Source organism: Arvicola amphibius, chromosome 5 (assembly GCF_903992535.2).
Source record: "Arvicola amphibius chromosome 5, mArvAmp1.2, whole genome shotgun sequence".
Lineage (NCBI taxonomy): Eukaryota > Metazoa > Chordata > Mammalia > Rodentia > Cricetidae > Arvicola > Arvicola amphibius.
Genome location: NC_052051.1, coordinates 100,479,232 through 100,507,027, shown reverse-complemented (window position 1 = coordinate 100,507,027; position 27,796 = coordinate 100,479,232). Strand labels below are relative to the sequence as shown.

At 36.8% G+C, this 27,796-nt stretch overlaps 1 protein-coding gene across 4 annotated transcripts in view; it reads left to right on the top strand.

Annotated features, from left to right (window-relative positions):
• Nol4 (nucleolar protein 4) overlaps nucleotides 1–27,796 on the top strand; it is a 352,858-nt gene that overhangs the window by 257,707 nt on the left and 67,355 nt on the right. For 3 of the 4 annotated variants that reach the window (XM_038330862.1, XM_038330861.1, XM_038330860.1), the window contains one exon: nucleotides 14,552–14,731. In XM_038330862.1, the coding sequence (XP_038186790.1) occupies nucleotides 14,552–14,731 (180 nt within the window). Of the gene's footprint in view, nucleotides 1–14,551; nucleotides 14,732–15,459; nucleotides 15,652–27,796 lie in introns of all 4 variants that reach the window. The other variant, XM_038330859.1, reaches the window with a different exon arrangement.

Below are 27,796 nucleotides of genomic sequence, written 5' to 3'. Positions count from 1 at the left end.
AAATTTGTGAAATTAATTCTATATTTTTTGAGATATTTAAGAAATTAGATTTTTATAATATGTTAAAATATCTCAAATGGATAAGAATACCAATATCAAGTCAAAATATAAACTAAAGCCGTGTGATGATATGAAGAGCTGTACAGATTTTATATGAAGCGGAGATACCATGATATGTGGACGGTCACAGTCAGCAATCTGCACATGTTTTAATATTGTTTAAACAAGTTGTGAAGATCAATGCCCTTTAGTTGAACAACAAAATGAAAACAATTTAGTCTTTAGTTCTTAAACCGCAGTGGTCAGTGACTGTTTCTGTTCTTTTCGGCTGCTCTAAGAAAAACATAATGAACTGAGCAAATTATAAACCAGACAACAATAATGTCTGACAGTTCTGGAGGATGGGAAAGCCATGAGTGTGAATACATTCCATATTTCATGAGGAATCTGTCTGAAAATTTAGTGTTCTTGTCACATCCTCTTATGGGGGATATAGCAGAGTAGCTTTGCAGAACTTTTATTTTATTTTATTTTATTTTATTTTATTTTATTTTATTAAATAAAGACATGGATCCTAGTCCCAAAACTTGATCCACATGAAGAAATTGCTTCCCTATCCCTACCAAGTTCTACCTCTTGATAACATTACATTAGGGGATAAATAAGATTTTAATGTGAACTTTGGAATTACCAAAATAGCAATTCATAAGACATACTCAAAACATACTCAAAATATAGTATATGTAACCTAAGAACTTTGTGGGCAAAATTATTTTACAGAAATGGGATTCATTGTAGTTATAAACTGTAATAGGATCTCAGTTATACTTAAATGGATTTCCCTTTAAAATTTTTCATTAAATAAAAGTCAAACTGGAAAAATTAGATTCAATTTTTTTCTGCTGCTGAAAGACCAGTCAGCCCAGTTACTACGTCTCTCTCAGGGGAGGCCACTTTGAAGGACATATGTTTTATTTGAACATGTAAAGTATCTGTGCCATGTAAATAATAAATAGTGCTTAACTATAAACTTAACAATTTACTGAGTAAATTACTTCTTGGAAAATCATGATTGAAGCACCTTTACATTAGTTTAGGTCTCCTCTTAAAAATAAAATGATGCTGCCTGATTTTTTTCCAAAAATATTAAACTAGTTTATATCAATATAAGTAGCTATATTTTAAATCAATGCAATGAATATTTAAAATATAGAACTTACAATGGCATATAAATCTATACAAGTTAGAGAGAAATTTTCCATATCAGTTATACTTATTTTTCTTTATGGCTTACTTATTTTTATTGTGGCTTTAGAATAAATCCAAAAGAGATTATTCTTATACTTGGCTTTTTCTCTAAAGGCAAGTTGTTTATTTAGCCAAATGTTTACAACCAATTCCATTGCTTGCTTGTTCATCCACACATCAACGTACTGATTCCTTCATCTACAAAATGGAAGTTGCTGACACAAACAGGCTGTTTGTTCCCCAAGATCATCCTTTGTTCATGAGCACATCTCTTTGTAGAGACTAAAGAGGCTGCAAATCCATCATAATAATCTGTCTCTGTCTACTTTATGCCTCTTCTAATATACATAAAAGATAAACTATTAGAAGTTCATAATAAACAATCTATGCACATAAAATTCTTGCTACAAAACAAGTATTTGTATTTTATTTCATTCAACATTATGCCATTCAAAGTGTATCCCTGAAACAAAAATGTTGAGAAACACTAAGTATGTCAATTTTTAAATGCCAGGCTAAACGAAAAATGTTTGAGTGACTGGAAGGAGTGGATGAAGCAGTCAGGCATAAGTGAGCAGAATAAGCTGTTGCTGAACTGTCCAGAGGACCTGAAACGCTGTCTCCTAAAGATTACTGCCATTAAATAAGTCTTAGAGCATTTCAAATCAACATAAACAAATGCGAACTATGTGATGTCATGTCATGCACTCAACATGCTAGCAGTTAAGGCGTCAGCGCACTCCAACCTATTTTGCCTGCCAGGCAAAGATTGCTTTCCAATCAAATTATGGAGTATGTACGGCTTGCTCTACATGACACCTTCAGACATCGGATTTCTGGACTCTGAAATGTCCTTCAAAGTGGCTTCATGTGAGAGGTAGTAACTGGGCTGACTGGTTTAGGTGGATTTTTCAAATAGTTTGAGAAGTTTTAAACTAAGTTTTACATTATTGACTAAATTAACATGCTAATATATCACATTGTAGTATAAATTGCGAACAGCCCTCTTGTTAGTCATTAGTTTAACCTTTCGTAGCATCCACTCCCTCTAGGAAACAATGTTTTTGTCCACGAACACTAAGTCATTTATATATCATTACGATTCTGTTTGGTAGAAGCTATTATTAGCCTGCATCATTTCAATTGACAATCAGAATGGTAGATATTTATCATGCCCGATATGATTGTGCCCAATTTTTAAGGTAAAACCTGAAAGGTGAGATGAATTATACAAGATTCCACAGGTCATGAAAGAGGGAAGGAAAACTGGACTGCTTGTGTTAAAGATAGTCTTTCAATAAATGTTGACAGTGTAAAAAACCTTGAAGCCATATCATAATCTGCCTTATGCTCATTCTGTAAACACACTACTCCTCTGTCCAGGTCCTGTGAAGTAGATACTGTCAGAGCCTTTGAACAGTGAGAGGCAAGAGAGCAAATGCAAAGATGTGATTTGAGTTATGTTCAAATACCTCAGTGTTCAAATACCCTTTGTAATCTGAGGCCTATATTTACCATGTATTATTTTAATTTTAAAAAGAAAATAGGATATGTTCCCATTTGGTTTTATTCTTATGATCAAAGGACCTTACCCCATCTATGGGAAGAAGGGTTTATTTGTCCCACTGTTTTAGAGAATTCTGACCATAGGATTCGGGACATTTGGCTTCATGTCCTTGAACAGAACATCCTACTAGTGGAATCACACGGTGAAAACTTCTTAACCTAATAATGGACAGGAAACTGAAAAAGACAGAAAAAGAGCCAAGGACAAGACCCATTCCCAATATATACCTGCTAGAGATTCTGGAACTTACCAAAGTATCTAGTATGGAGCCAAACATTTAATGCATAAACATCTAACGGATATTTCCCTTCTAACATAGAACATATTACAATAAATTTGCCAATCATTCCAGGAAATTTACTTTATTGTGGCAACCCAATAACTTTACTGTCTTTAAAACCATGAAAAGATAGTTAAGTTGAATATTGAGTCTTCACTTACTGGATACCAATATTCTATAATAAAGTGTGTTCTGTCTTCCTAATGTGTTAAAATCAGTATCATTGGTAACAACTATTACTAGAAGCTTCAGAAATATATGGCTTATCAGATTCACTATCTTATGTTAATTGTAATTGAGGCTGGAGGAATGATTCTTAATGTTCTTGAAGAGAACCTAGACATTTCCCCCAGTATTCACATCTTGAAGTTCACACCCACCTGTACCTCTAGGTCCAGGGTATCTTCTACTGGTTTTTGCAGGCACTTTCACATGTGTGAATACACAAAACAAGCAAACAAATAATGAATGAATGAATGAATAAACAAGTCTTAAGAAAACCCTGATAAAGGACCCTTATTGGTTAATAAAGAAACTGCCTTGGCTTTTTGATAGGGCAGGATTTAGATAGGTGGAGTAGCCAGAACAGAATGCTGGGAAGAAGGGAAGTTAGTCAGATGTCATGCCTCTCCTCTCTGAGACAGACGCCATGGAGCCAGCCATCAGGTCTGACATGCTGAATCTTTCCCAGTAAGCCGCCACCTCGTGGTGCTACACAGATTACTAAATATGGGTTAAAGCAAGATGTGAGAGTTAGCCAGTAAGAGGCTGAAACTAATGGGCCAGGCAGTGTTTAAAAGAATACAGTTTCCGTGTAATTATTTCGGGTAAAGCTAGCTGGGTGGCAGGGAGCGGCCTGCAGCTCCTATTACAAAATCTTGTGTGTCTGGGTAGATGGTTCTGTGGTGAATGGAATTAGCTACTCTTTCACATGACGGCCTATGACAGTTCCAGTAGATCCAACACAGTCCGTTAGAATCTGCAGGCACCAGGCATGCACATGGTGCAAAGACATACATGCAGGCAAAACATATATAAAATACACACACACACACACACACACACACACACACACATATATATATATATATATATATATATATATAGAGAGAGAGAGAGAGAGAGAGAGAGAGAGAGATAGTATTAAAATTGTAGATATTTGGAATTTTAATACAGTTTAAGTGTTATGCCTCACATGTATTTTTTCCTGTTTTATATAATAAAAGTAAAACCTATAACAAATTGAAGACAGTCAAATTATTTCAGTGGTAAATCTGTCACTGTACAAGCATACCCTGACCCAAGCAGGACAATAACACACATAATTGCAAAGGTTTCTATTACTATTTAATTACTCTGTCTCCCTTTGTGCAGTGCATTGTGATGTTTCAGTACTATATAAAATATAGATCAATCAAATCTCTTCTTACAAAATATGAGGTTTTCAAAATATCTTTTTGTGATGTGACTTTGTAACTTAAAAAAAGCATAAAATTTACAATCCTAACCATGTAAAGTACATCACTAAGCATATTCACATCATTATATCATAATTCTCCAGAAACCTTATGGAGCTGAAAGTTTTTTTCTTTAAGAACTTTCCTTTTTCCTCTTGCCCAGCCCTCAATACACAGAATTCAGTGTCTATGAATGTGACTCCTTTTGGTTCCTCATGTGAGTGAAACCATCATATGAACATCATATGGACATGGATGTTTGAGCTGATTTGACATATTGGCCATTACAATGCACTCTTACAGATGTGCAGGTTAGAGCATGTCTTTAAGTACTTGCTTTCATCTTCTATAATAAGCACCCTGGAAAGGCATTTATGAACCACAGCACAGTTCTATTATTAGCGGTGGGAGGAGATACCACCCTGTTTCTCATTGCTGTTGTACTGTTGCATATGCTGGCCAGTGGTTCTCCAGGCTTCTGACTTCTCCGTTCACCGCTAACATTTGCCTTTGCTTGCTTTTCCACCTTTGTTATTGTCATAGTAGCCAAACTGTTCTGTTGTGTTTGCAGTGAAATCTCCTTGTGATTTCAGTGCTATCCTTTAGTACCTTCATTGCCTATTTATATATTATATTTGAAGAAATATTTACTCAGGCCAATGTTTCTTAATTAGGTTACTTAATTTTTGCCGAAGAATTACTGGAGTTGTTTCTATATTTGTTCTATTATTTCAAAACTCAGAACATACTTAAATGGTTTTACATTTTCTGCTCAATTTCTCATAAAGAGTTTAATGTCTGTAGTATTCAGTATATCATTTGTAGATTAGTAACACTTCATAGTAGAATGAACATAATCATATTTACTAATATATAAGGATAATCAAGATTGAGATCATCAGAGCAAAAAAAAAATGCCCCAATTTGTATTGCCAGAAACCCCAAAAGACCTTGTGATGATCCAAGATCATTCAATGTCATTCACTTGTCTAAAAGTAGATGTTTCATTAGTTTATAAAAGGGAACTCTAACTTATAAACAGAAAATATTTCCTAAAAACAGATAAATTGCAGTGTCATTATTACCAGTTTAAATAACCAGCTTTTATTTTATGCAATCATGTTCATTCCCTGTAATGGACAATTGTAAGACTGTGTAGCGAGGAAGAACATGTGCCTCAAGTTTTGGCTTCTGTTAACCATGCCTGCACAGGAGGACTTTTCAGGGTAATCCTCACTGCTGAGCATGCACGGTGCTCACCTTCACAGCTCCTCCTGTGACCCAGTGCTACTCTTCCAGGTTCTGTGATATGGGGGAAATGTAGATAGGAGCCACAGAGATCGACTTCCTTGTAGTCATGGTTAAATATAGAGCATTGTTCAAATCAGCATGTATAGAAAATGAAAAGTTTATGTTTACTATTGGGCACATTACTGCTATTGTAAAAAAAATTGACTAAAAGAAAATCTAGGATCCTGATTGCAGAGATTTCATGGCGTGCATCACAACAATTGTGTAATATGGAAAAGATATTTCCCCAGCACAGCAGAGGAAGGGAAAGGATGTGCATGTGGTCATCACATCCTCTTCAAGAGCATGACCTTTATCACCAACTTCCTCCCACAAGGCTCTATTACTTAAAGATTCTAGCACCTTAAAGATTACTTAAAGATTAATATGGTAATATGGGATTCCCCGCTGTATGCTGTGAATATGTTTTATTGCCACTGGTTAATAAAGAAGCTAACTTGGCCTATGGCAGTACAGAATATAGCAAGGCTGGAAATACAAGCCGAGGTAGAAGAGGAAAGAAGGCAGGGTCATTCAGACACCATGTAGTCATCCAAGAAGCAAGACATAACAAACCATGAGCCTTGTATAAAATATAAAATGATAGAAACTGGTTAATTTAAGATGTAAGGGCTAGCTAGAAATACACCTAAGCCAATAGCTGAACACTGTTGTAATTAATATAGTTTTTGTGTAATTATTCAGGTCTGGGGGTCAGGAAATGGAAGAACCGTCTCTATTTACATTAGGGACCAATTCTTCAACACCTGGACTTAGGGAAATATTTGTCTTGTCACCTTTACATTTTCTTTCTTTCTCTCCTCCTTTCCTTTTTGTTTCTTTTCTCCTTTTTGAAACCCGTCAAAGTACACTTTTTCTTAATGTCTATGTTTGCATGACATAAATATATAACTGGTTTGAAAGTAGCTATTAATTTTCTATAGCTCACTTTGTGCTAGACTACTGCATCAAGTAGACAGGTTTCCCTTCTAACCCCTGGCAACTCCAGAACAAATTACATACAAAAATTGTCATTGATTCAATGATATGCCTCATAGAATACATTTTCCAATAAGGGAGTATTTATTTATATTTATTAGTAACTTTGTATAAGATATAAGGGTACAACAAGTAGTTCAAAATAACTCAGAAGTGATTTTAAAATATAGTCCTCAATTTTAAATTAATGGCATATATTTTTCAGAATCATCAGTCATTCTACTCACACAGTTAGGGAAAGAAGTAGATTTCATAAACCAAAACCAGAAAGTATAAACTGGAATAAGTTTCAGATTTTCAATCTTAAGACTTGAATTTCAGTGGAGAAATTAAAAAAGTAAGTGAAGTGATTACACCCACCGTGAGAATACAGATGGGGAAGACAAACTAAAGATTATGAGATCAGGAATAACAATAAAGCAGAGAACAGGAGGACATAAAACCAACAACAAAGAAAATACTATACATTTGGTCACTGGACCACATGTGTCGTTTTTGTTTTGATAAGTATTGTGTTTTCTCTCTATGCAGGAAGACGTAACTTCATTCAACCAGTCTGTCTTCTTTTTTTCTTTTCAGTCTGTCTTTTTTTTTTCTAAAAAAAAAAAAAAAAAAAAAAAGGCAAGTGATTTTTGTTTCCAAAATCTTGGTGGAGTATTGCTTGCAGAGGTTCATCACAGTTTCGATGCAGAAAATTATTTTTTCAAGCATGGAAAAATAAGGAGAATTGTCAAATTGTTATCAGGAATTGATAACAAGTTAATTTGAAATTTTCTATGCTATTTTTTAATGTTTTCAACAAGATAAACCCTATATATATATATATGAATGTTTGTAGTTTAAAATTCCAATTTGAATCCTCTGTAAAATGAAATAATACAGATTTCTAATTCAGAAAACATGAAGACTTTCAATGTGTTAAATTTCTTTGTACAACAGAGGGTCGAGAATACATAAAAATACTAATGGTGTGCTCAAAATCAATAATAATATAAAAACTGAAATCAAGAAGCACCATTCTCATACAAAAGCCCCTTGATATAAAGGCTGTGGACCAAATAGGACAATATTTTCTTATAGGTAAGAAATAGAACAATTAATGAAGAATGGGTTGTATCACCACACTGCAAGAAGATTTAAATTGTACTTTGAATTGAACATAAAATAGATATCAAAAAGTGATAAAAATTCATAAGGCATTTTAATGAAAGCATTAACTTCTGGATATTTAATGGCTCAGATGTGAAACGATTCCCTAAGCTGGTGACAATTCAATAGCTTGCATGGTCTAGCAAGATTTATTTTAAAAACAGTAAAAATTTCAAAACTATTGACAATGAAGGACATTTTCAGCATGCAGAACTGAGACTGAATCATCTTCTATTTCTCCACAGATTATCTTAAAAATCCATTGTTCTGTGAAGTAGCAAAGTGTACAGAGCTAAGTCCTGTGGAAAGGGCAAAGCAGTATGAGAGCCGGCGCGGGGAGCTGCTGACTTCATAAATTACTCCAGATGAATTTTGAATGTTAATTTCACTTATAAGCTTTTTAAAATGCTGTCATGGGTTGTGTGGGGTTTTTTTGTAATCTAAAATAAGCATTCATTTAGAATCTAGGATTTCAAAATCTCCCTCTTTAGACTGTATAACTTTCTCACAAGTCCAAACTCACAGCCATTCAACCCTGCTAAATTAGAAACACGACCATTCAAATGTTGTTGAATAAGTGAATGCCAAGATTACTATCTCAACAAAAAACCATCAATTCATAAAATAAAAATGTATTTATAAAATGTTGTGAAATGAAGCAAATAACACAAGGAGTATCTAATGCCCCTCAACAACAACAACAACAACAACAACATGATTATGACACTCCATATTTGGTTACTTCATTTTTTCTTATTATTACTACAGGACTTTAAAACAAAAACACAGGTGCCCATTTCATTTCCCTCCTTAATACTTCAACCTGAACCTCCGACAAATACAAAAATTTTCTTTATGACAGTTTTCATATGCAAATATTAAGGTTTTACAGCCACCAAAACTAATAATTTGGTTCTGATCTAGTAAAAATACTCTCATTTTTCTTTTAAAAAATGTTAAATGTTTCTTGAGTGAATTTACGTGAGCCGCAGACTATCTGTTCAATTTCATTCACTATCGTCTTTCATTTGTGTGTTTTAGAATGAGCTAATTGTGCTACACACCGTCTCTTATCGTATTTCTATGTGCTTCTCCTTGTTTCCTTTAACTGATTCCATCAGCAGCCATATTTCCTACATGGGGAAAGCAGCTCCAGACAAATGTTCCTGAAACTGACCTGTGCATCACATTCCTACAACGGCCATGTTTAAACATACTTCGGGGTTCATTGGCATCTTGTCTGACTCATTCATTTACTGGGATAGGAGCTGACCCTTTGCTTTTCTCAACAGTTTTCCAGGAGATGTTGGTACAGCTAGTCCAACAGGCACAATTAGTAAATCATTGTCTCTCAACTGAGGCTGTTTGCTTACTTGGTGGAACTGTTAGTTGCTTAGGTGACATAGTTTCTTGAGTGGTGTCTTGTGTCTTATTATGTGTCATATTCAAAGGTGCACATCTTTCAGTGATGTTTGAGTGACTTTCAGTGAGTCTGAGAGTCCAAGAAGATTATGTAATAAATATGTAACTTTTAGATCAATAATGATAATTTTTAAAAGATATTGAAAAATGACTTTATCTGTACAAATCAAAAGTCAAAACAAGCAATTGCTCACTGGTTTAGCATGTTCCTTATTTGTACTTTGTACTGCATATTGGAAGAGAGAATGTTAACTAAAATGTTGCCTCCACCAGATTAATCCTTAGGAATGTCTATGAAGCTGGATTGTTTGTTTTGTTTGTCACTGACATATCAGGGCCCACTTTGGGCAGTGCTGTCCCAAGGGTGAGCTTGTGTTTCATAAGAAATTAGGTTGAGCAAGCCAGTAAGGGGAGTCCTGCATGGTCTATACTTCAGTTCCTGCCTCCTGGTCCTGCCTCGAGCCTCCTGTCTTGGCTTCCCTCAATGATGGACTTTAGCCCAAACAAACATTTTCTTCTCAAACTGCTTTTAGTCCTGGTGTTTTTCACAGCAACAGAACGCCAGCTAGGACAGTCTCATTGTTGACTTCCATCATGATCAGTGTTCTGTCAGAGTTATGCACGTCATAATCCTGGAAATTGTAGGTGTCTGACACTTAATTCTCATATTCTTCTTTACAAAAGCATTTTTCTGTATTCACACTGGTTGTATACTTCAGAAAATACAGATCAAGTTGTGTCTGACGCCAACACCATGGCACTGTTGTCCCAGTTGTCCTAGACTGTAGCTGTAGGAGGATGCAAACAGAACGAACTCCAGCACAATGGCGATGTTTCCAGTCCAAACCTTGTGGTAGTATGAGAACAGAATTTTTTGCCAAGGAAAAATGCAAATGTGTGCTCAGAAAGCCTTCAGTGAGTATAGCTAAATACTCTGGAAAAAGTAACAGATTTCACCTAAGGATAAGACTTTGCCCTATCCCTTAAACTAACACCTTTGCTTTGAGAAAACCAGGTGGGCCTTTTGTTCGTGAATGGTAGTTCTTAATATACAGTTTATTTTTATGCCTTCATTTAGACTTTATTTATCTCTGAAGTAGTATCATAGTTATTGAAATTAAAGTCTCTAAGGCAATGGTCATACAAAATTCTTATAGTGGCAAAGCAAATTTCTGAATCAAATGGCTGTCACATTTTGAGTTCTTTGGAGGACATATGGTGCTTTTTACGGCATCAGTCTGTGAAGTCTGTTCAGTTAGTTCATGTCCTCATTGTTCAACATGGAATAGTTCTGTGGGAGAAAGGGAAGTAGCTGGCAGATTGGGATCCCATATGAGAATATATCTTAGGTGCTGCGAAGAAGAGAAGACAGAGGGAATTGTGTCTGTCTTGGTCTAGTCTGAAGGAAAGTGAGAAGATGTTCAGTGGGCTTTGTTGGAGTTCACACTTTAAACACTGAAGCCAGCTGAATATGAGATCTCTGAACACAGTGAATTTAATCTGATTAGCCAGAATTAATAGGTCCTCCTTTACAAAGAGAAGTTACATAAATAAAATACTGAGCTCTCTGAGATTCAGTTTGTTGCTACCAGACTACACAGTTCATTAAGTTTTACACTCTGTGTGTTTGCAAGTACGAAAGTTTGGGCGTCCTTTATTTGGTTGGGTGCTTGAGAGTGGGGTAGAGGGTAGAGACATCTTGAAGGGAAGGCATTTTGGAATTAAGGAGAAACCTGGTGCCAAGGATACTCCCAGGAATCCACAAAGATAACCCCAGCTAAGACTCCTAGCAATAGTGGAGAGGGTGCTTGAACTTGCCATCTACTGTAACCAGATTGGTGAGTACCCTAATTGCCATCAGAAAAATCTTACCTAGTAACTGATGGAAAGAGATACAGAGATTCACAGCCAAGCACTGGGAAGAGCTCTGGGAGTCATGCTGAAGAAAGCATGGAGGGATTGTATGAGCCAGGGGCATTAAGGTCATGACAGAGGAACCCACAGAGATAGGTGACCTGAGCTCATGGGAGTGTATGGACTCTGACTCAACAGGGAGCCTGCATGGGACTGACCTAGGCCCTCAGCATGTGTGCAAGAGTTGTGTAGTTTGGCCTTGCTGTGAGGCTCCTAGCAGTGAGATCATGACCTGTCTCTGCTGTACTTAGCTGTCTTTTGGGAACCTGTTATCCATGCTGGATTACCTCACCAAATATTGATGCAGGGGAAAAGTTTGGTCCTGCCTCAACTGCACTTACACCCATGGAAGGACTGGCCTTTTCTAAATAGAGGAGGTGTAGCTGGGAAGGGGGACTGGATAGAGGCAGACAGGAGGGAACAGGAAGAGAAGAGGGAGGGTAAACTCTGGTATGTAAAATGAATTTTAAAAAATTAAAAATAAAAAATTAGAATAAATACATAAAAAAGAAAACTTATCTTTATTATGTGTATGTGTGCATGTATGTATGTGCATGTTTGGGCTATAGTGTGCTTATGGAGGTCAGAAGACAACTTGAAGCTTGTTCTAGTCTGCCAGCATGTAATAACTGGGACTCAAACTCAGGTTTCCAGGCTGGTTAGCAGACACTGTCACCTGCCGAACCATTTCGTGAGCCCAAATTAAGCCATTTATAATATCATATTAACAAGTGTTAATGCTAGTTCTCCTGTGAAATTCAGTCACACAGATAACTAGAGCAGCATGTGAAGTCCCATGCATCATTTGAATATGGAACATTAAACACCTCCATCCCACACAAAACACACACACACACACACACACACACACACACACACACATTGTCTCTCAGATTTTCTGAAGGTATGTTCACTTTGATATCTTAAACCAAATTTATCAATAGGTTTTAAAAGATGTAGTGAGCTTCCTGTCACATCTAAGAGGTATTCTCGTTGGAAGCTGACAATGAAACACACAGTGCCTCCTGAGCTGACTCTCATCTGCATTGTAGCAGAAGTGGTCATTTCATAGTAAGAAGGGGGGGAATTTAAAAAAAACTATAGTTAAGATAGCCAATTCTCAGAGATACTACTTGGGTTCAAATCCTAACTTCATTTTTTTTTAGTTATGTAACACTGAGAAAACTACTTCATCAATTTATACAGGATTTAATTATGTTATATGCATATGGCTTAGAATGACGCCTGACACAAAATCAAAGCTCATTAAATAATTGTTTAGTGAACTCTTGATAAAGGTTAATTGTGGGAAGAGATTATTCACATAGTATTTGGCAAGTGAAGCAAAAGTTTTCTTATTCTATTTCTCTCATGTTATTTCAAATTTTTTTCATTAACTATTTATTCTCTTGGATGTATTTTATTCTTAAAATGTACTTTACCCAGAAATATGATTATCCATAAAGTTGAAAAATAGCCTTGTTACAATTCCCTTCAATACCTGTGTTTTAGGAGTGAAAACCTAATTGTTTTTGAGTAATGATACTGCCATCTCTTTTCTTTATTCAACTAAAGAAGTGGGTACAGCAATAATAAACTATTTAATCACTTAATTACACTCTATATATGGAAACTGCATAGCAGGTAATGCTTCTTCCTAAGGATTTCTAAATTACAGACAATTATTGTACAAGGAGGTAGAAATAATGCATTGTTTCTTTAGGTGGAAGAAGGTTTCCGAACAAACTCTTTTGTTTGTTTGTTTGCTTGCTTGCTTAATACTTGTACCATACAAAAACCTTTCTGTTATTCCTTCAGAAAGAGGAGGAGACGAGAAGAGATGGGGGAGAATGTATTAAACTGTAAACTTTATCTCCAGCTTTTGGCTTCTGGTAGAGCTGAGTACAAATAAGTATGTACAGTTGTCTTGATGTGACATGTTTGTTTAGCTTTTGGGAAACTGTTTCTTTGTCTGAAGAATTGGGATAATGAAAGCTCCTCGTGGGATAGATGTAAATACAGAGGCAACCAGGAGGCTAATTATAAACTAATTCTTTTCTTTGTCATTCAAGATGTTCATTATTTGTTTCATGGTATTTGATAGCTCTGAAAATTTTCGTGTGAATAATAAAAACCACTTACAGAATGGTCATCGTTAAATTCTCCTGTATCTCTGCTTAGCATCTGGATAGTCTTTAGTAACTGCTGGTATCAGTGGGGCCATCTAAGCGTCCGTTGTTTGGGTACTTAGTGTTCAGTTAGCTCTTTATCACAATACGCACACAGATTTCCCTTCAGGTCCGTTCTCCCACATTAACTCTCAAATTACTCAATAGATCCTAAGGAAACATATGAGATTATATAAAAATAAGTATCTCCAAATTACAAATAATCTAAACCCATTTACTTGCTGTAGAATGGTCATATTTATGTACATATGCAAGGGATCTTGAACTGATACACAGGACTCTACAGAGGTTATCAACTGTTAATATGTAATGATGAATTTTAAAGTATCTAATTTTTCAGGTTTTTAATTATGCTGAAATGTGCAGAGCATACGCTGAATCATACGATTTTAACTTTCCTCTGTCTTTAAGAGATGCTAAGGTGTAGATGCAATAAACTTATCAGCTAGGTGGAAGCTTCATGAATTTTTACTGTATGGAAATAAGATATTTTAAGATACATCATAGATAACCTACAAATCTATTTTTAAAGTATTATACAATTAATCCCCCTATTCTCAGTAATATTTTTAAAATCTTTGCAGGACAATTAAACTAAATATTTTTATTCTGCTGTTTCCAGTGTGTTCAAAGAAAATTGTTACAGCATATTGGCTACACACTGAATTCATATCTACTTTCAGCAATATGACTCAATATCTCCATTGTATATTAATTACAGATTGCTCCTTTTATTAATATAAATATTGAGTAGAAAGAGTAATTACTTTTGAAGCACTAAGTTCAATAGACTTTTCCGGAAAGGTGAAAGTGTTTAGTGCAGCAGCTATAGACACTTGAAATGTTACCAGTGTAATGGAGAAAATGAATTCTTAAATCTATTTGAATTAACTTCGATCAAAAATTTAAAATTCCATAGACCTAGTGCTGCCAAGTTATAAACATGATTTTCATATGACTATTGGAATGTAAACAAAAGCATAAAGCACTGGTGCAGGCAGAGGACTGAAAAGTACCATTGTCGTCCTCTCTTCAGTCCCCAGCACACAGCTACTCCAGCTACGACTCTGGCAAGAATGAGAGTGTGGACCGGGGTGCAGAGGACCTGTCACTCAACAGGGGAGACGAGGATGAAGATGATCATGATGAACACGAGGATGCTGAGAAGGTGACCGAGACAGATGGTGTGGAAGCCGAGAGGCTGAAAGCGTTCAATGTGAGTCCCCCACACTGTGTGGCTTTTCTGACCACTTCACCTTCATGCCGTTGCTTGTTGGTCAATGTGACTATTCTAGAACCATCTTTTGTTTAATTTTCAGAAGGATTTTTAAAGTACATGAAACACTCTTTGACGAGCAGACACCAGAATTGCTGTGTTTTGTTTAGAATTTGAAAGCCAAATGGGTGCTGAGAACTGGAATTGCGTTGTTTGAGTATGCAGGTCCGCCTAGGTCAAAGGGGGCTCAACCTAGTCCTCAGATGGTTATGCCTGTTTGTCCTCAGTTATTTCCTTTGTTTTCTTAATTGTGCATGACGAAAGGGTCAACTGTTGATTCTCAGAGATGAGTCCACTGTGCAGTGTGGCGATGTCTCAGTCCCATTTATCATTAAAAGCAGATGTAATGGGTGCTCAGATGTCCTGGTTCTATTGTTATTTCCTGATTTTTTTTCATTTTTTTTCTGTCTGTTTGTCTGTCTGCTTTCCTCTACCTCCCTATCCTTCTCTCTTTCTCTCTCTTTATATATATTTATATACTTAATTCAGCCATTTAGAAAATCTTTAAAAGAGTGTTTGCTTAAAATTTCTGGCTTTCCATTTGCAAAATTCTCCAGTGCATAAACCAGAAAAAGAATAATTTTCCTCTCGGTAATCAAGACAGGAAGCTAGTAACAGAAGAGAGCAGCCCTCCAAACCCTTCTCCTCTGTCTCCCTCTTGCCAACAGATGTTTGTCAGGCTGTTTGTAGATGAAAACTTGGACCGAATGGTCCCAATCTCTAAGCAGCCCAAAGAAAAGATCCAGGCTATCATTGACTCATGCAGGCGACAATTCCCTGAGTATCAAGAGCGTGCCCGAAAACGTATCCGTACTTACCTCAAGTCCTGCAGGCGGATGAAAAGAAGTGGTTTTGAGATGGTGAGTTATAAACTGAACACAGCCCTAGACTCCATCCAAACCCCACATGTAAACCATGGCACTATTTTGTTCCCATCTTAGTGTCTTTGTGTTTATTTTTCCATAACGTCAGGTCACAGGGGTTTTCATTTGCTCGTGTTTATCCCCACTTTCCTTTTCATCCTCCCCAAGCATTTATCCCCTTCGTTTATATGAAAAGGACTCTCTTGGGAGACCAGTGCTCACAGAACCATGTGAAAACATTTCATAGGAAATAAGGATAATACGAGAGAAAATCAGGGAGAAGCCAATTGTCACATGTCATCTGTGTGTGTTTCCTTTCTGTTACTACTCAAGTGCATGTGAGGTTAAGGAATCTTCACCTGAAGGTGCACTTGTTGCTGTAGGCATGTGAGAAAGCCTGTCTTTGGAATGTAAGGAAATGAATGCATGTGCTATCTAAGGAATGACGAGCTTTGGAAACTAAGATGGGGAAATGAAAGTCCTCAGGTGTCAAACTAAATGCTCGTTGCCCTAGGTATAAGAGCCTCACGTGATAAAAGAGGCTGTACACCACCCTGTTCTGTTGTGCCCGTAGGAGGTGAGTTTGCCTGACATTGTTTACTTTGGGGTAGAAACTAGTGAACAAAATATTACGAATTTCCACTGTGTTTTATCTACACAAATCCAACGAACATTGACATTGTATGCTTGATGTTTCCCACATTTCAAAGTGTGTGTGTGTGTGTGTGTGTGTGTGTGTGTGTGTGCGCGCACGCGCATACTCAAATGTTAGCTGCTTTATTTCTTTCAACAGTTACTGAAGCTCCAGCCTAGGGCTCAGCACACTACAAGGCAAGCAAATGCTCGATCACTGTACCACAACTCCTGCCTTAGAAGTCATTTAAATTCTTTAATCATTTGGTTTTCTCTCCACATACCTGAAAAAACTCTAGATCACTAGTATTTGTAATCCGGCCTTCTGGATATTTCAGTGTAATGGGTTGAAGTTGCTAAGGGGAGACAGGTTTCAAAGTATGGCTTTATATTTGGAATTTCATGGAGGTAAATTCTTATGAAATAAATGACAGTAAAGGCAAGCCCATCTATTGTCAATTTTCATATCGATCTCCAAAGCAGAGATGCCCTCTCCTGTACTGGAGAGCCATGCTGAGCACCTACTTAGGGGTTCTGCATTCACCACCTTCAACTATCTGCTTTGGGTAAGTTGTCTCTCCTGCCTGTACTAGGTTCCCCCTCTGCAGACCACAATCATCCCAGTGCATAGTTCTGGAAGCATTCCCATCTGCTAGTACAGACATTGTTTCCTAGAAATCCTTGCAAGTAATTTCTGGCACAAAGTAAGTCTTCAGAGCATCTGAAACAAGAAAACATTATCATATATTATTGATTTATCATCCAAGAAAAGTTTCTTGTGATGTTTTTATTCAGAAATTTTAGAGCCTTTCAAATACAAATGTGGTTCTTAAGATTTTTATGTTAAATTCAAAGTTTGTGGTGCACAAGTCATTTAATAAGCAAAATGGTAGTACTGAGTGTCTAGATTTAGATAATATAGGTAGCAGAGTGCAAGAGAGAACAAGAAACTTACTTGAAGAACATGAACTAGTTTCCCAGTTATAGATTATCTAATTATTATGTTACATATAACAAAGGCTGATAAGGAACAAAAGTGATCTTACATCACAGAGTTTATTGGATTTAAGCTCACTTAACAGTTGGTACAAAAACCCAGTGCTGGAAAAGAGTTGGCTCAGCCTCTACAGCCTAGGCTCACAAATAAAATCCCCATTAGTAGCTAAGTATATTTTAGCTTATACCACACATATTTTCTCCTTTTAATAAAAATTAAAAATAAAAATAACATTTATCAATGCTATTTTTAGAAATATCTGACACTACTTATCTTTCAATGAGACTTAGAGATTCTATTCTTTGGTAAAATTGTTTTTTCTTGGTATATACTATTATATTAATCATTCTTTAAAGGAAAGAAATCATCATAGTACAGAATTCATAATTTTTCTAAGATCTATTGTAGACATTGCATCATATAAAATATTGTTATTTTTTGACTACATGTATTTGCTCAACACAGGTGTCTATTTAGTAGAAATTTCTGCTGTGTATGAAAGAAAAAATTAATACAAAGTCTAAGTTTTACATGCTAAACTTAAACACACTACAGAGAAATATTTAACCTTTAATATTTTCCATCAATTCAGCTTTTGCATTATTCAGTGTGTCTCATATAAATAGAACTTCAAAGGTAGCAGGGAGAAATGTGACACATTCGGCTTGTTGTTGCTAAGGAAAGACTACCATTTCCTGATCATGATTCATTGAGATGACCCCTTGTCTGACATGAAGTGCTCAAATGCAATTTGCAGGATCTGCTGTAACTACATCAAAGATGTAGATGAAAACGGACTCTGTAACTTAAGCCATTACTGTCCTCTCTGTTACTAAATTCTCCCTAGTATGGCCTGCCTCCTTGGGGATGAGAAGCATACTCTTAGGCACTCTTGAGTGTTTCTTTCACTTTCTGTGCCTGTTTCCTTACTATGAATAGGAATTTGAATAGGATTTCTTTCCTTTTTAAAACTCATCCCTATCTTACAAAAAAAAGAGAGAAAAAAGAAAAAAAATGGTGAAAGAAAAAGAGGGGGAAAAGGAAGAAAAAAGAGAGGAGAAGGCGTGGCTAATGCAGAGCATTTAAAACTAATGAAAATACGCAGTCTTAAATTTTAAATGTTATGTAAGATGACCTTCAGGATTTTAAAATTCAAAATAAAAAAATAAAAACAAAATAAGAAGAAACTCAGTCATTTCCAAAATAAGTATATTTTTATGTGCACCTTGTTCTATAAGATGTCAAGTCAATGAAGAAACCAACTCATTTTTAAATACATGTAAAAGGTAACTATAAAGTGTAGGCATATTTTGAAGAAGATTGTGTACCAGTCAATAGACTTAGTTCTTCATTTACTTGGGGTCCCTGGGACCAGAAGACACCATAAGTACAGAGAAACCCAAGACCTCTGAATTACGAGTTTCTTGTTGACTTTATGAAATCCAAACTGAGATTCCTACTTTGTGCTTTATCACAACACAGATAATTGAGGATCTTAATTTTCACTCTCCTTTTCTGCCTCTGTCTATACAAAATCTATTCCTGTTTAATATTCATGTCATTTTTGTTGTCCACTAAATTTAATTAGAGTTACCTGCATGAATATAGATGTCTAAGCAATTGTGTACTTAAGCAAGGGCAACTTACCAGGGGCTACACAATTGAAGAATGTGACTGTCCCTGTTGCAGCAAGTGTGATGTGACTGTAGGTCCTCAAGGAAGGCATAGCCTAGTGAGCCCTTTCCCTGTCCATGATGGAATGTTGATGGACCCAGTCTTGTATAGAACTTGTGCCTGTAACAACTGATGATCTGAGTTCAACACTTACGTCCTGAAGAACTCTTTCCCATCCTCTGTCCCTTAGATGCTTTCAGCCACCTCTTCTGCAATGCTCTTCGAACAATGGAGAGGGTGATATTGATGTTCCATTTAGGGTTGAACACTCAACGGTTGTTTATTCTCAGTACTTTCACCAACTATGAGTCTATACATTAACTGTCATTTGGTGCAGAAGGAAGTGTCTCTGGCCAAGGACATTAGTATTAACCTCTGGGTGTAAACATGGATTTTAGAAGGCTGAAATACTTCTAATCAGCTTCATCAAACACATTAAACAAACATTAGAATGTATGTACATACCTACATATATGTATATATGCATTTATATAAAATAGAATTTTTATTTTCCTAGAATTATGCAGACCTAGTAAATTTTGATTGATTTAGTAGAAAAAAAGACATTGTGTTGTCTTCTGCATAATGTTTCTAACACATAAATTAGAATCACTACAAAATTTCCTGGCCACAAATTTCCACCAAGTCCTTATCACCAAACTCAAACCCTGGCATCTTAAGCATTAAAAATAGAAGAGCTTGTTTAATAAAAAATAAACCTAATAATTTTGATCCAGTATCCAGTCAGTATTCTCAGACTGTAAAAACTCAGTGAGTTAAGCAGCCACTAAACTGAACCTTCGAAAAATATCGTGTGTTAAATTGTTATTGATTTCTACTGTGTGGCTCTGACCCTTAAGTTACTTCAGCAACTGTTCTCAAGAACAGGAGTTAGTCATTCCAGGAAATGAATCAGTTTCTCCAAAGGGCTGCGATCTTAAATTCAATAATAGCTATACTAGAAACTGATGAGAACAAGTCTATAAATAAGACAGGAGTGATGCCTACCAACATTCCTCTTGTACTAGTTATCTCTTTAATCCCTGGATCTGCACAGAGACCTTTGTCATGTGGACATATAAGCATTTCTGTAAAGCTTACATGAAAATGTTTGGAAGAAATATAGTAAAAGTGGCTTTTAATGTAACAACCTCTTCTATCCCCAATTGTGTCCTTACTGATATAGTCCAAGTAACTTAGATATCTGAATTCAGTGACCTCATCTTCTTGAAAAAAGTCGCATTCCTTTTGTTTAATGAGACTTTCTTTGCTTGTGAAAATAAGTCTTATTCAAGTTTATATATAAAACTTGCTGACGATGCAATCCACATAATTACTACATACGCATTCTAAATTACTTCATTTCAAAAGATTCTCTTAGAGTTTGATGCAGGCAGAAGGACTTATGAAAAAGCAGAGTCTTGCCTCAGTCCTCACCACCAGGGCAATTAGTGTAGTGCCTTCATTTTTGGGCCTCACTGTTAGGAAGTCTGCGCTAGATGTCGTCAAAGTCTCAGCAGTCCTGTGTCTGTGTCTCAGTACATACTTCCATCTTAGTTAACATACCTGCTTTAGGGGGAACAGTAGGCAGCAATTTTTCAAAGGGCGAGGAAACAGCGTAACTCTGAAACCACCAGAAAGCGATCCTTTAGTGTTAAAGAAAATCTGGGTTTTAAGTAGTGGTTCCTATGCTTTCCTCGTGCTTGGTACAGGCCACACAAAGCAAAGACCTTGGTTTCACTCCCTGATGACGTATCACATGCTACAGCGGGGTCTCCTCTTCACTCTCATGCACGGTTGACAAACGTGTATTAAAAGACTGGGGGGATGGTTGAGTGGAGAAAAAGGCCTAGTCTCACAAGTCTAGTGAGATGAATTTGATCCCTAGAACCCATATAAAAATCTAGATACGGGATGCACATCTAATTTTAACATACCAACAGCTAGACAAAAACAGGAGAATCAATAGAAGCTCTTGGCCTAACTGGTGCAGCTTATGCTACGCAGCAGATACAACAAGAGCCAGACAGCCTGTGCCTCAAAGGTAGGCGAGAACTGACCCCTGGAAACTGTCCTCTGTCTTTAACCTGTACCTTCTACAGTGTACATCTGCTCGCTCAGTCTCGTTCTCACACTCTCCCTCTGTCTCTCTCCCCCCACACACAATTAATTAATTAAAATATCTTAAAGTGATTCTTAAACTCAAAATTCTATCAATAATATCATTTACCCAGCACACTGGTTCTTAGCAACGTCTCTGTGGCATCTGTATACTTTTAACTATTGACATTATTTTTCATGTTACATGAACACACACATATTCATGTATGTTTATAATTTCTGACCAATTCCTTAATAGACGCTAATTAGTGATCACATGTGGTTTGAATTTTCTGACTGCTTTCTATGCTCTTTCCCTCTTTGTAGTTGTCAGCTCCTACTAGTGCAGTCACATAACAGAACACACTGTGGGCTGTTTTCACCTGATCTGAGTGGTTCCCTCACAACAGTGAATTTGATGGCAAACTATAATATGCTCCTGAGTAATTCTGATATCTTCCCTCTGAACGGCCTACACAGGAAGTATTAACACTTGAGACTGGGTAAAGAGATGGCTGACTTGGCTGAGTTGCTGCTTCACAAGCACAACGGCCTGTGGTCAGTCCACAGAATACATGAAAAAACTGCTGGCTCAGTGCTATGTGCTTATAACCCCAACTCCAGGGAAACCAACGTGCATGCCCCCAGGGTTCCCTTGTCAATCAATCCAGTTACTTTGCAAACTCAGAGCTGTGAGAAAATGGGCGGTGCCTCCAGCATCTACACACACTGGTACACACACACACACACAAACACACACAAACACACACACACACACCATGGAATTATCTAGAGTTTCCTGTGCGTTTCACTGTTTTTACAGAATCAGGGTCCAGCCTTATTTCCTCTGAATAAATCATCATTCCGCACCCATTCCCCTCCTCATCCACCTCCTCAGAACATTGCTTTGTCACGCATGTCCTCTATTACATGCTCTGTTTGATCGACGGAAAATGAGGACTTCTGTCCATAGACACCACTTCAGTCTCCTGAGAACACGTTACCTCTCAGATTACAGCGTTCGCCAACCATTCTCATAGCACTTGTACTCTGGCTCTTACTTCCCTACTACTGGATTGGTTCTTAGGAAGGACATGCGACTCCTTTGCACCAAATCCCACCATTGTATTCCCTACACCAATGCCAAGCTCTTTATCTATTGCTCCCCTGCCTCTCCATTTACCTATGTTTCTTTGGGGGAATGGCATTTTAATGCAGACTTGGTCATGGACTCTATGCCACTCTAACCACAATTGCAAGTTATTCTCAGTGCATGGTACTCTATTCTACAATAGAGCAACAGTCTGGGTAGAGGTGCGGAATTTCATTCAAATGTTGATCAGTTGCTGCTCTGGCACACTGGCATCCGTTCTTGTCATCACACATTTTCTTCACGGATACTGTGTCTACCAAAATGCTACCTGCCGCTTCCTAGTTGGTTTATGCTGGACAACATTGCCATTGTCATTTTCACCCCTGCCTAAAAATTCAGAATGAGATGCCATCAGTCACCGAATACCGTTTATTCTTTCATTGGTAAATTTTCAAATAAACACAGTAGTGTCCTATTTCTCTGCTATTTCAGTTTCAGTCCTTCATGTCTTGTGCCTACCTTGCTGCACAGTCTTCTAGATGGACTCCTTGCTTGTACCTTACACAAGTCTGTGCATTCACTCTCCTTAGACAGAGCAGAATTAATGTTATAGACGTCTGAAGATTTTCACAGCTTCGTGTCTTTTTTAACAAAAATAAAATCCAAAGCTATAAAAGTAAAATAATTGATGTTTTTAAAAAGTAAAGACTGGTGTGGTGGTACAACTATAGATTCTGCACTCGAGGTGGGAGCAGGAGGCTTGGGTGTTCAAGGCTGTTCTCCTTGATATTTAGAGAGTTCACGGCCATCCTGTTATCCATCAGATGATCGACCCTGTCTCAAAACTAAAACAAAATAAAGCAAAACCCAAAGTACAAGCAATGAATGCAAAGAAAAGTGGATATGTAGTCTAGTTAGAAAATAGACTACAGAAACATTTGAAACCCCTGAACCTATTTCTCTTGACATCTCTATAGACACTTTCAGATTCACTTGCGAATCAATGCTGCTGGTGAAACTGGCTTTTTCTCCTCGCTCAGACTGCTTCTAGGAACTCAGCACTAAGGAGACCCACTCTAGGACCCCTGGATTTACTGTTTAAATTTACTGTGTAAATTTACTGGACTTACTGGAATTACTGTTGCTTTCCTTAATATTTACTGTCTTGTTCTGTGGATTTTCTAGAGGATTACAGTTACCCTCTGCCTATTATTTCCTACATGTGTTTGAATTAAATAATAATATATGGCAATATATTATATATACATAATATATAATATATTAACAAATATACCATAATTATTATTTAATTCAAATATATTTGTCACAATTGCTCATCATGGAATCACTTAGTTTAAACATGAAGTTAGGTATTATAGAATAACTCCTACCTATACCCCTCATCTTCCCATAATAGACACAAATACTGAATAAAATATGAATTGAAAAATATCTACCCCCAAATAAAAACAAGTCAATTTCTAAACTTGTAAAAGAGCTAGGAAGCATACAGGCACAGTTTTAAACACTTACTGGAATAGGATAGTAGCCTGGAAGATAAAGTCGGAGAACATGGACAGAAAAGATTGGGACTGGAGGCTATGCGATCATCCAACTCCAGAACAATCAGGCAGGAAAGTCCACTGAGAACTGTGTGTGTACTGGATACCCTCCCCACAAAGTAGCTGCTACTTCAAATAAGGGGAAGAAGCCTCCATTCCGTCTTCTGGAAGTAAAATTGCCAGACATTTTATGCACTGAAATTAATACCCTACTTGGTGGGTCAAATAGAATATAAATGTTAGTCAAGGAGAAAAGGGATAACCAGAATCTATAAATAAGAAAATTACCTTCTTGTAAGAAGGTAGGCATGGAGGATAAAGAACCTCGCCATGATAAAGAAAGATCTATTTAACAATCCTGAGGAGAAATTATAAAAAGAAAGGAGCAATATTTTAAGAACCATGATGACAAATTTTCTGAACTGATCAAACCGTGAAGCCTCTGGGTGGGGTGGGGAGGTGAGTAGTCAGCTTCATACCCAACCAATAAATAAATCAACTTCGTACCTAATACTAACGCAATAACACAAGAGCAGCACCAAGAAATCTTTACATTTGCCAGGAAGAAAGAACTATTTGGAAGAGAGAGAAAGACCATCATACTGATCATACTGAAGACTTGTCTACATGATGTCAGAAAGGCTCATAAACTACTAAGAAAAACATGCTCCACAGTTTAGTCTTTGCTTTTTTTTTAAAAGCAAATCTCCATTTAACTTGCAAATTAACATTGATTAAACTCCATGTTAATTGCGAGGAGGGGAAAATAATATAAAAAGCAACCAGCTTCATAAAAATACTAAAATTTCTTCTCATAAAGAAAGGTCAGGGCAAGGAGAAAAATATACCCAGGAAGCAATGGGCAATTAGCATCACTGATGACAAGAAATTAATGGAGGACCCTGATTTTATATCCAGTGGATTTGCATTCTACATTTTGGCAAATTGTGGGTCTTGCATCCTTGAACCTCAGCTTCCTCATTGGATAAAATGAAATGATACTACTTATCATAAAGACGAAGACCAATATTGCTTGAAATAAGAGGTGTCAAAGTTCCTGCCTGGCACGTGAGAGTGTGAAATCATGTCTTAGACCCAGGTTAAATCACGCTCATATAAATCCACTAGGTGTCTCTACCCCATGGATTAATAGGATTGAACCAGATGTGTGCTCAGCTGCTTAATCACCTTTTAAAAAGTAATCTCTAGTCTCTTTCTTTTACGTGCAGATTCTGTGCATCTTATCTAGCTTTGTCTTACTGTCGTTACTGATACAGTCTTAGCTCCTGCAGTTTGTGACTACTGTGCTTCTGAACGTGTGTATCTCTGTACCATCCCCATCATCTTCCAGAGTGCTAGTGCTTGCTCCTGAAAGCTAACAAACTGCATTCAACTGGATTAAACTTGCTGAGTGAACGAGCGAATGAATGAAAAGATACTAAATAGCCTGTTACTTTGTGATGGAAAGGAAGTGAGAGTTAAGTGGCTTTTACTGTGTGACGTGCTTCAGTGTCTTGGGAGTTAATTTCTAAAACCTGCTGCTAAGTAAAAGTCAAGACTCATACATTTAAAAATTCAATTTTTCCGCTAAAGACATTTACATGATACTTATTTTTAACTCCTCTTTGACTTTCAGCACATGGATTTTTGTTTTTATGTAAGTGGTAAATATTGTGAGTCAGTAGTTACAGTAGTGACCGTCTGTGAATGGAATCTATGTGTAGTAAGTGGTAATGGGAAAAGGTGCCATGATGTACAACTCTGTGTTGTTATGTGTGATAATATAATGTAACCAAATGTTTGCAGATGTAGGTGATGTTCCTAGTGAAGATTAAAGGGTCAACTGGTTAGAATTGATAACATGGTATTTTCATTATCTTGCATCTTGGCGAGTTTTATTAACAACAGCCAAAGTACTATTTTCACCACATTCCCAAGCCTTGGTTTAAAATCTTAAGTTACCTGGAGTTAAGGTTTCAAAGGACGCAGCCCACAGACCATGGTGGAATACAGCTCTGCTTATTGCATGGCACTCAGAGTCTGTGAACCCTGGGAAAACTGCATAAATGCAACTATTTTAGCCTTTCAAAACATTCACAGAAATCAGGAATAACATTAAATATTCATTTTGTCATATGTTTATTACAATGTTTTGAAAAATACTTCAGAATTCCTGAAAACAAAGTATAAATCTATAACTGATGTTTTAAAACCTATGTGTTAGACGATGTACCAGTACAAGCTAGAAGTTATAAGCCTTAAAGTTGTATATGTTTCTCTCTGAATTTTAGAGATTTTTGACCTATAAATTACACTCATTAAACATATTTGTTGAATAAAAGAAGGTAGTATTAGTTTGGCTCTTGTGGCTCATACCTTTAATCCCAGCACTCGGAGGGCAGAGGCAGGCAAATCTCTGTGAGTTCAGGGCCAGCGTGGTCTGCAGATTGAGTTCCTGGTCAGTCAAGGCTACACAAAGAAATCCTGTCTTAAAAAACAGGACAAAAGAAAAAACAAAACAAGCAAATAAACAAACAAAGGATGATACCTGGGTCAGTCCAATACAGTCAATTAACTATCTCTATAATACTGTTGTCTATGAACCATAGAGCCCATCAAATAAAGGGGGGCTTTTAGGAGCTTAAATTTTTATATAGCCTCTATTATTATGCCTTTTTGCATTGATATACCATTGGGTAAACAGTTTGTGTTCACATCAAATAAATAGCATGTTCCTTAATAATGATTTTCTTTAAGTAACCAGAAGAGAAGGGAAAATTCTTAATTCACAGATGCTACCTAAATTTTCATCACTGATTCAATTTCTCTAAGGAGCACATTCTATTCACGACCTTGGTGGATATCATAGCTGCTTCTCCATGTCGTCTAATACATAACTGAGGTGCATTTGAGAAGTAAAGTTTGGAACACTCTGATATTATCCCATAAGTAGATTTATATTATTGAGTTTTTGAAACTTTTATATAATTCTACAGTATCTTAAATGTATACCCCAACACCAGTGCATCTTAAGGTTGTTTAATTTGTATTTCTAAAGCTAAAACTTGGCACCATTTGTTGCTACATTTCCTCTGGTTCTGAAAAGGAAGATACATCTCCATGGTGCCAACAGAAATTACATCTTAAGTTCCAATTAAAATGTGACTTTTTCAACTCCAAAGCTCCATGTGACCATTTAGCCATCTGTTGGGTGACACAACCCCATTGATTTGAACCTAGATAATTATGACTGTAGGAACAGTGCAGAGAAAAGTTCAGCTCGGGATCCAGTGGAGAATGACTGTTAATTATGAAGAGATAATTACTAAGAGTTTAGCTCACATGGAGGGGGAGAAATAGCAAATTTCTGGTATAGGTATAAATCACACACACACATAACACACACAGAAACATTTGTCTCAATTTTTTTTTGGTTTGTCGAGACAGCTTTGGAGCCTGTCCTGGAACTAGCTTTTGTAGACCAGGCTGGCCTCGAACTCACAGAGATCCACCTGCCTCCTGAGTGCTGGGGTTAAAGGCGTGCACTACCACATCCTGGCTATATTTGTCTACATTTTAATCAATGCCAGAAATATTCCTTTAAGATACATGCACCACATAGTATGTCTACTAAAATCACAATCACCAGAAGAGGTGCTGTTTTCTATAAATTCTTCCTTAGATTCTTTGCGCTTTGGTCGTGACTCATTTACCACATGAAAACATTGGTGCTTATGACCAGTGTTAGGAATAAGGGAGGGAAACCTAATCTTTGCCATTGTTAGAATATGAATAAAGCCCTTAGCATATTCCGAAGTTACATCACCACTAGAGCAGAATATTGGAATCAATACTCAGCTGTTAAGTTTGATGGTAGAAGGGAGGAGAGGACTCAGGTTACCATTGTGCCCGCAATTAATACCACAGAATATTAGACTTATTTTCTTCTCACCTTCTTGATATGAATAACAGAGCCGGGAAGTAAATAAAAGGCAAATCATGAAGAAAAAAATCAAGCCAATGGTTTTTACCTTCGCTATATTGTCAGTAGGCGAGATATCCCTGAGTGATGTAGTGGATACA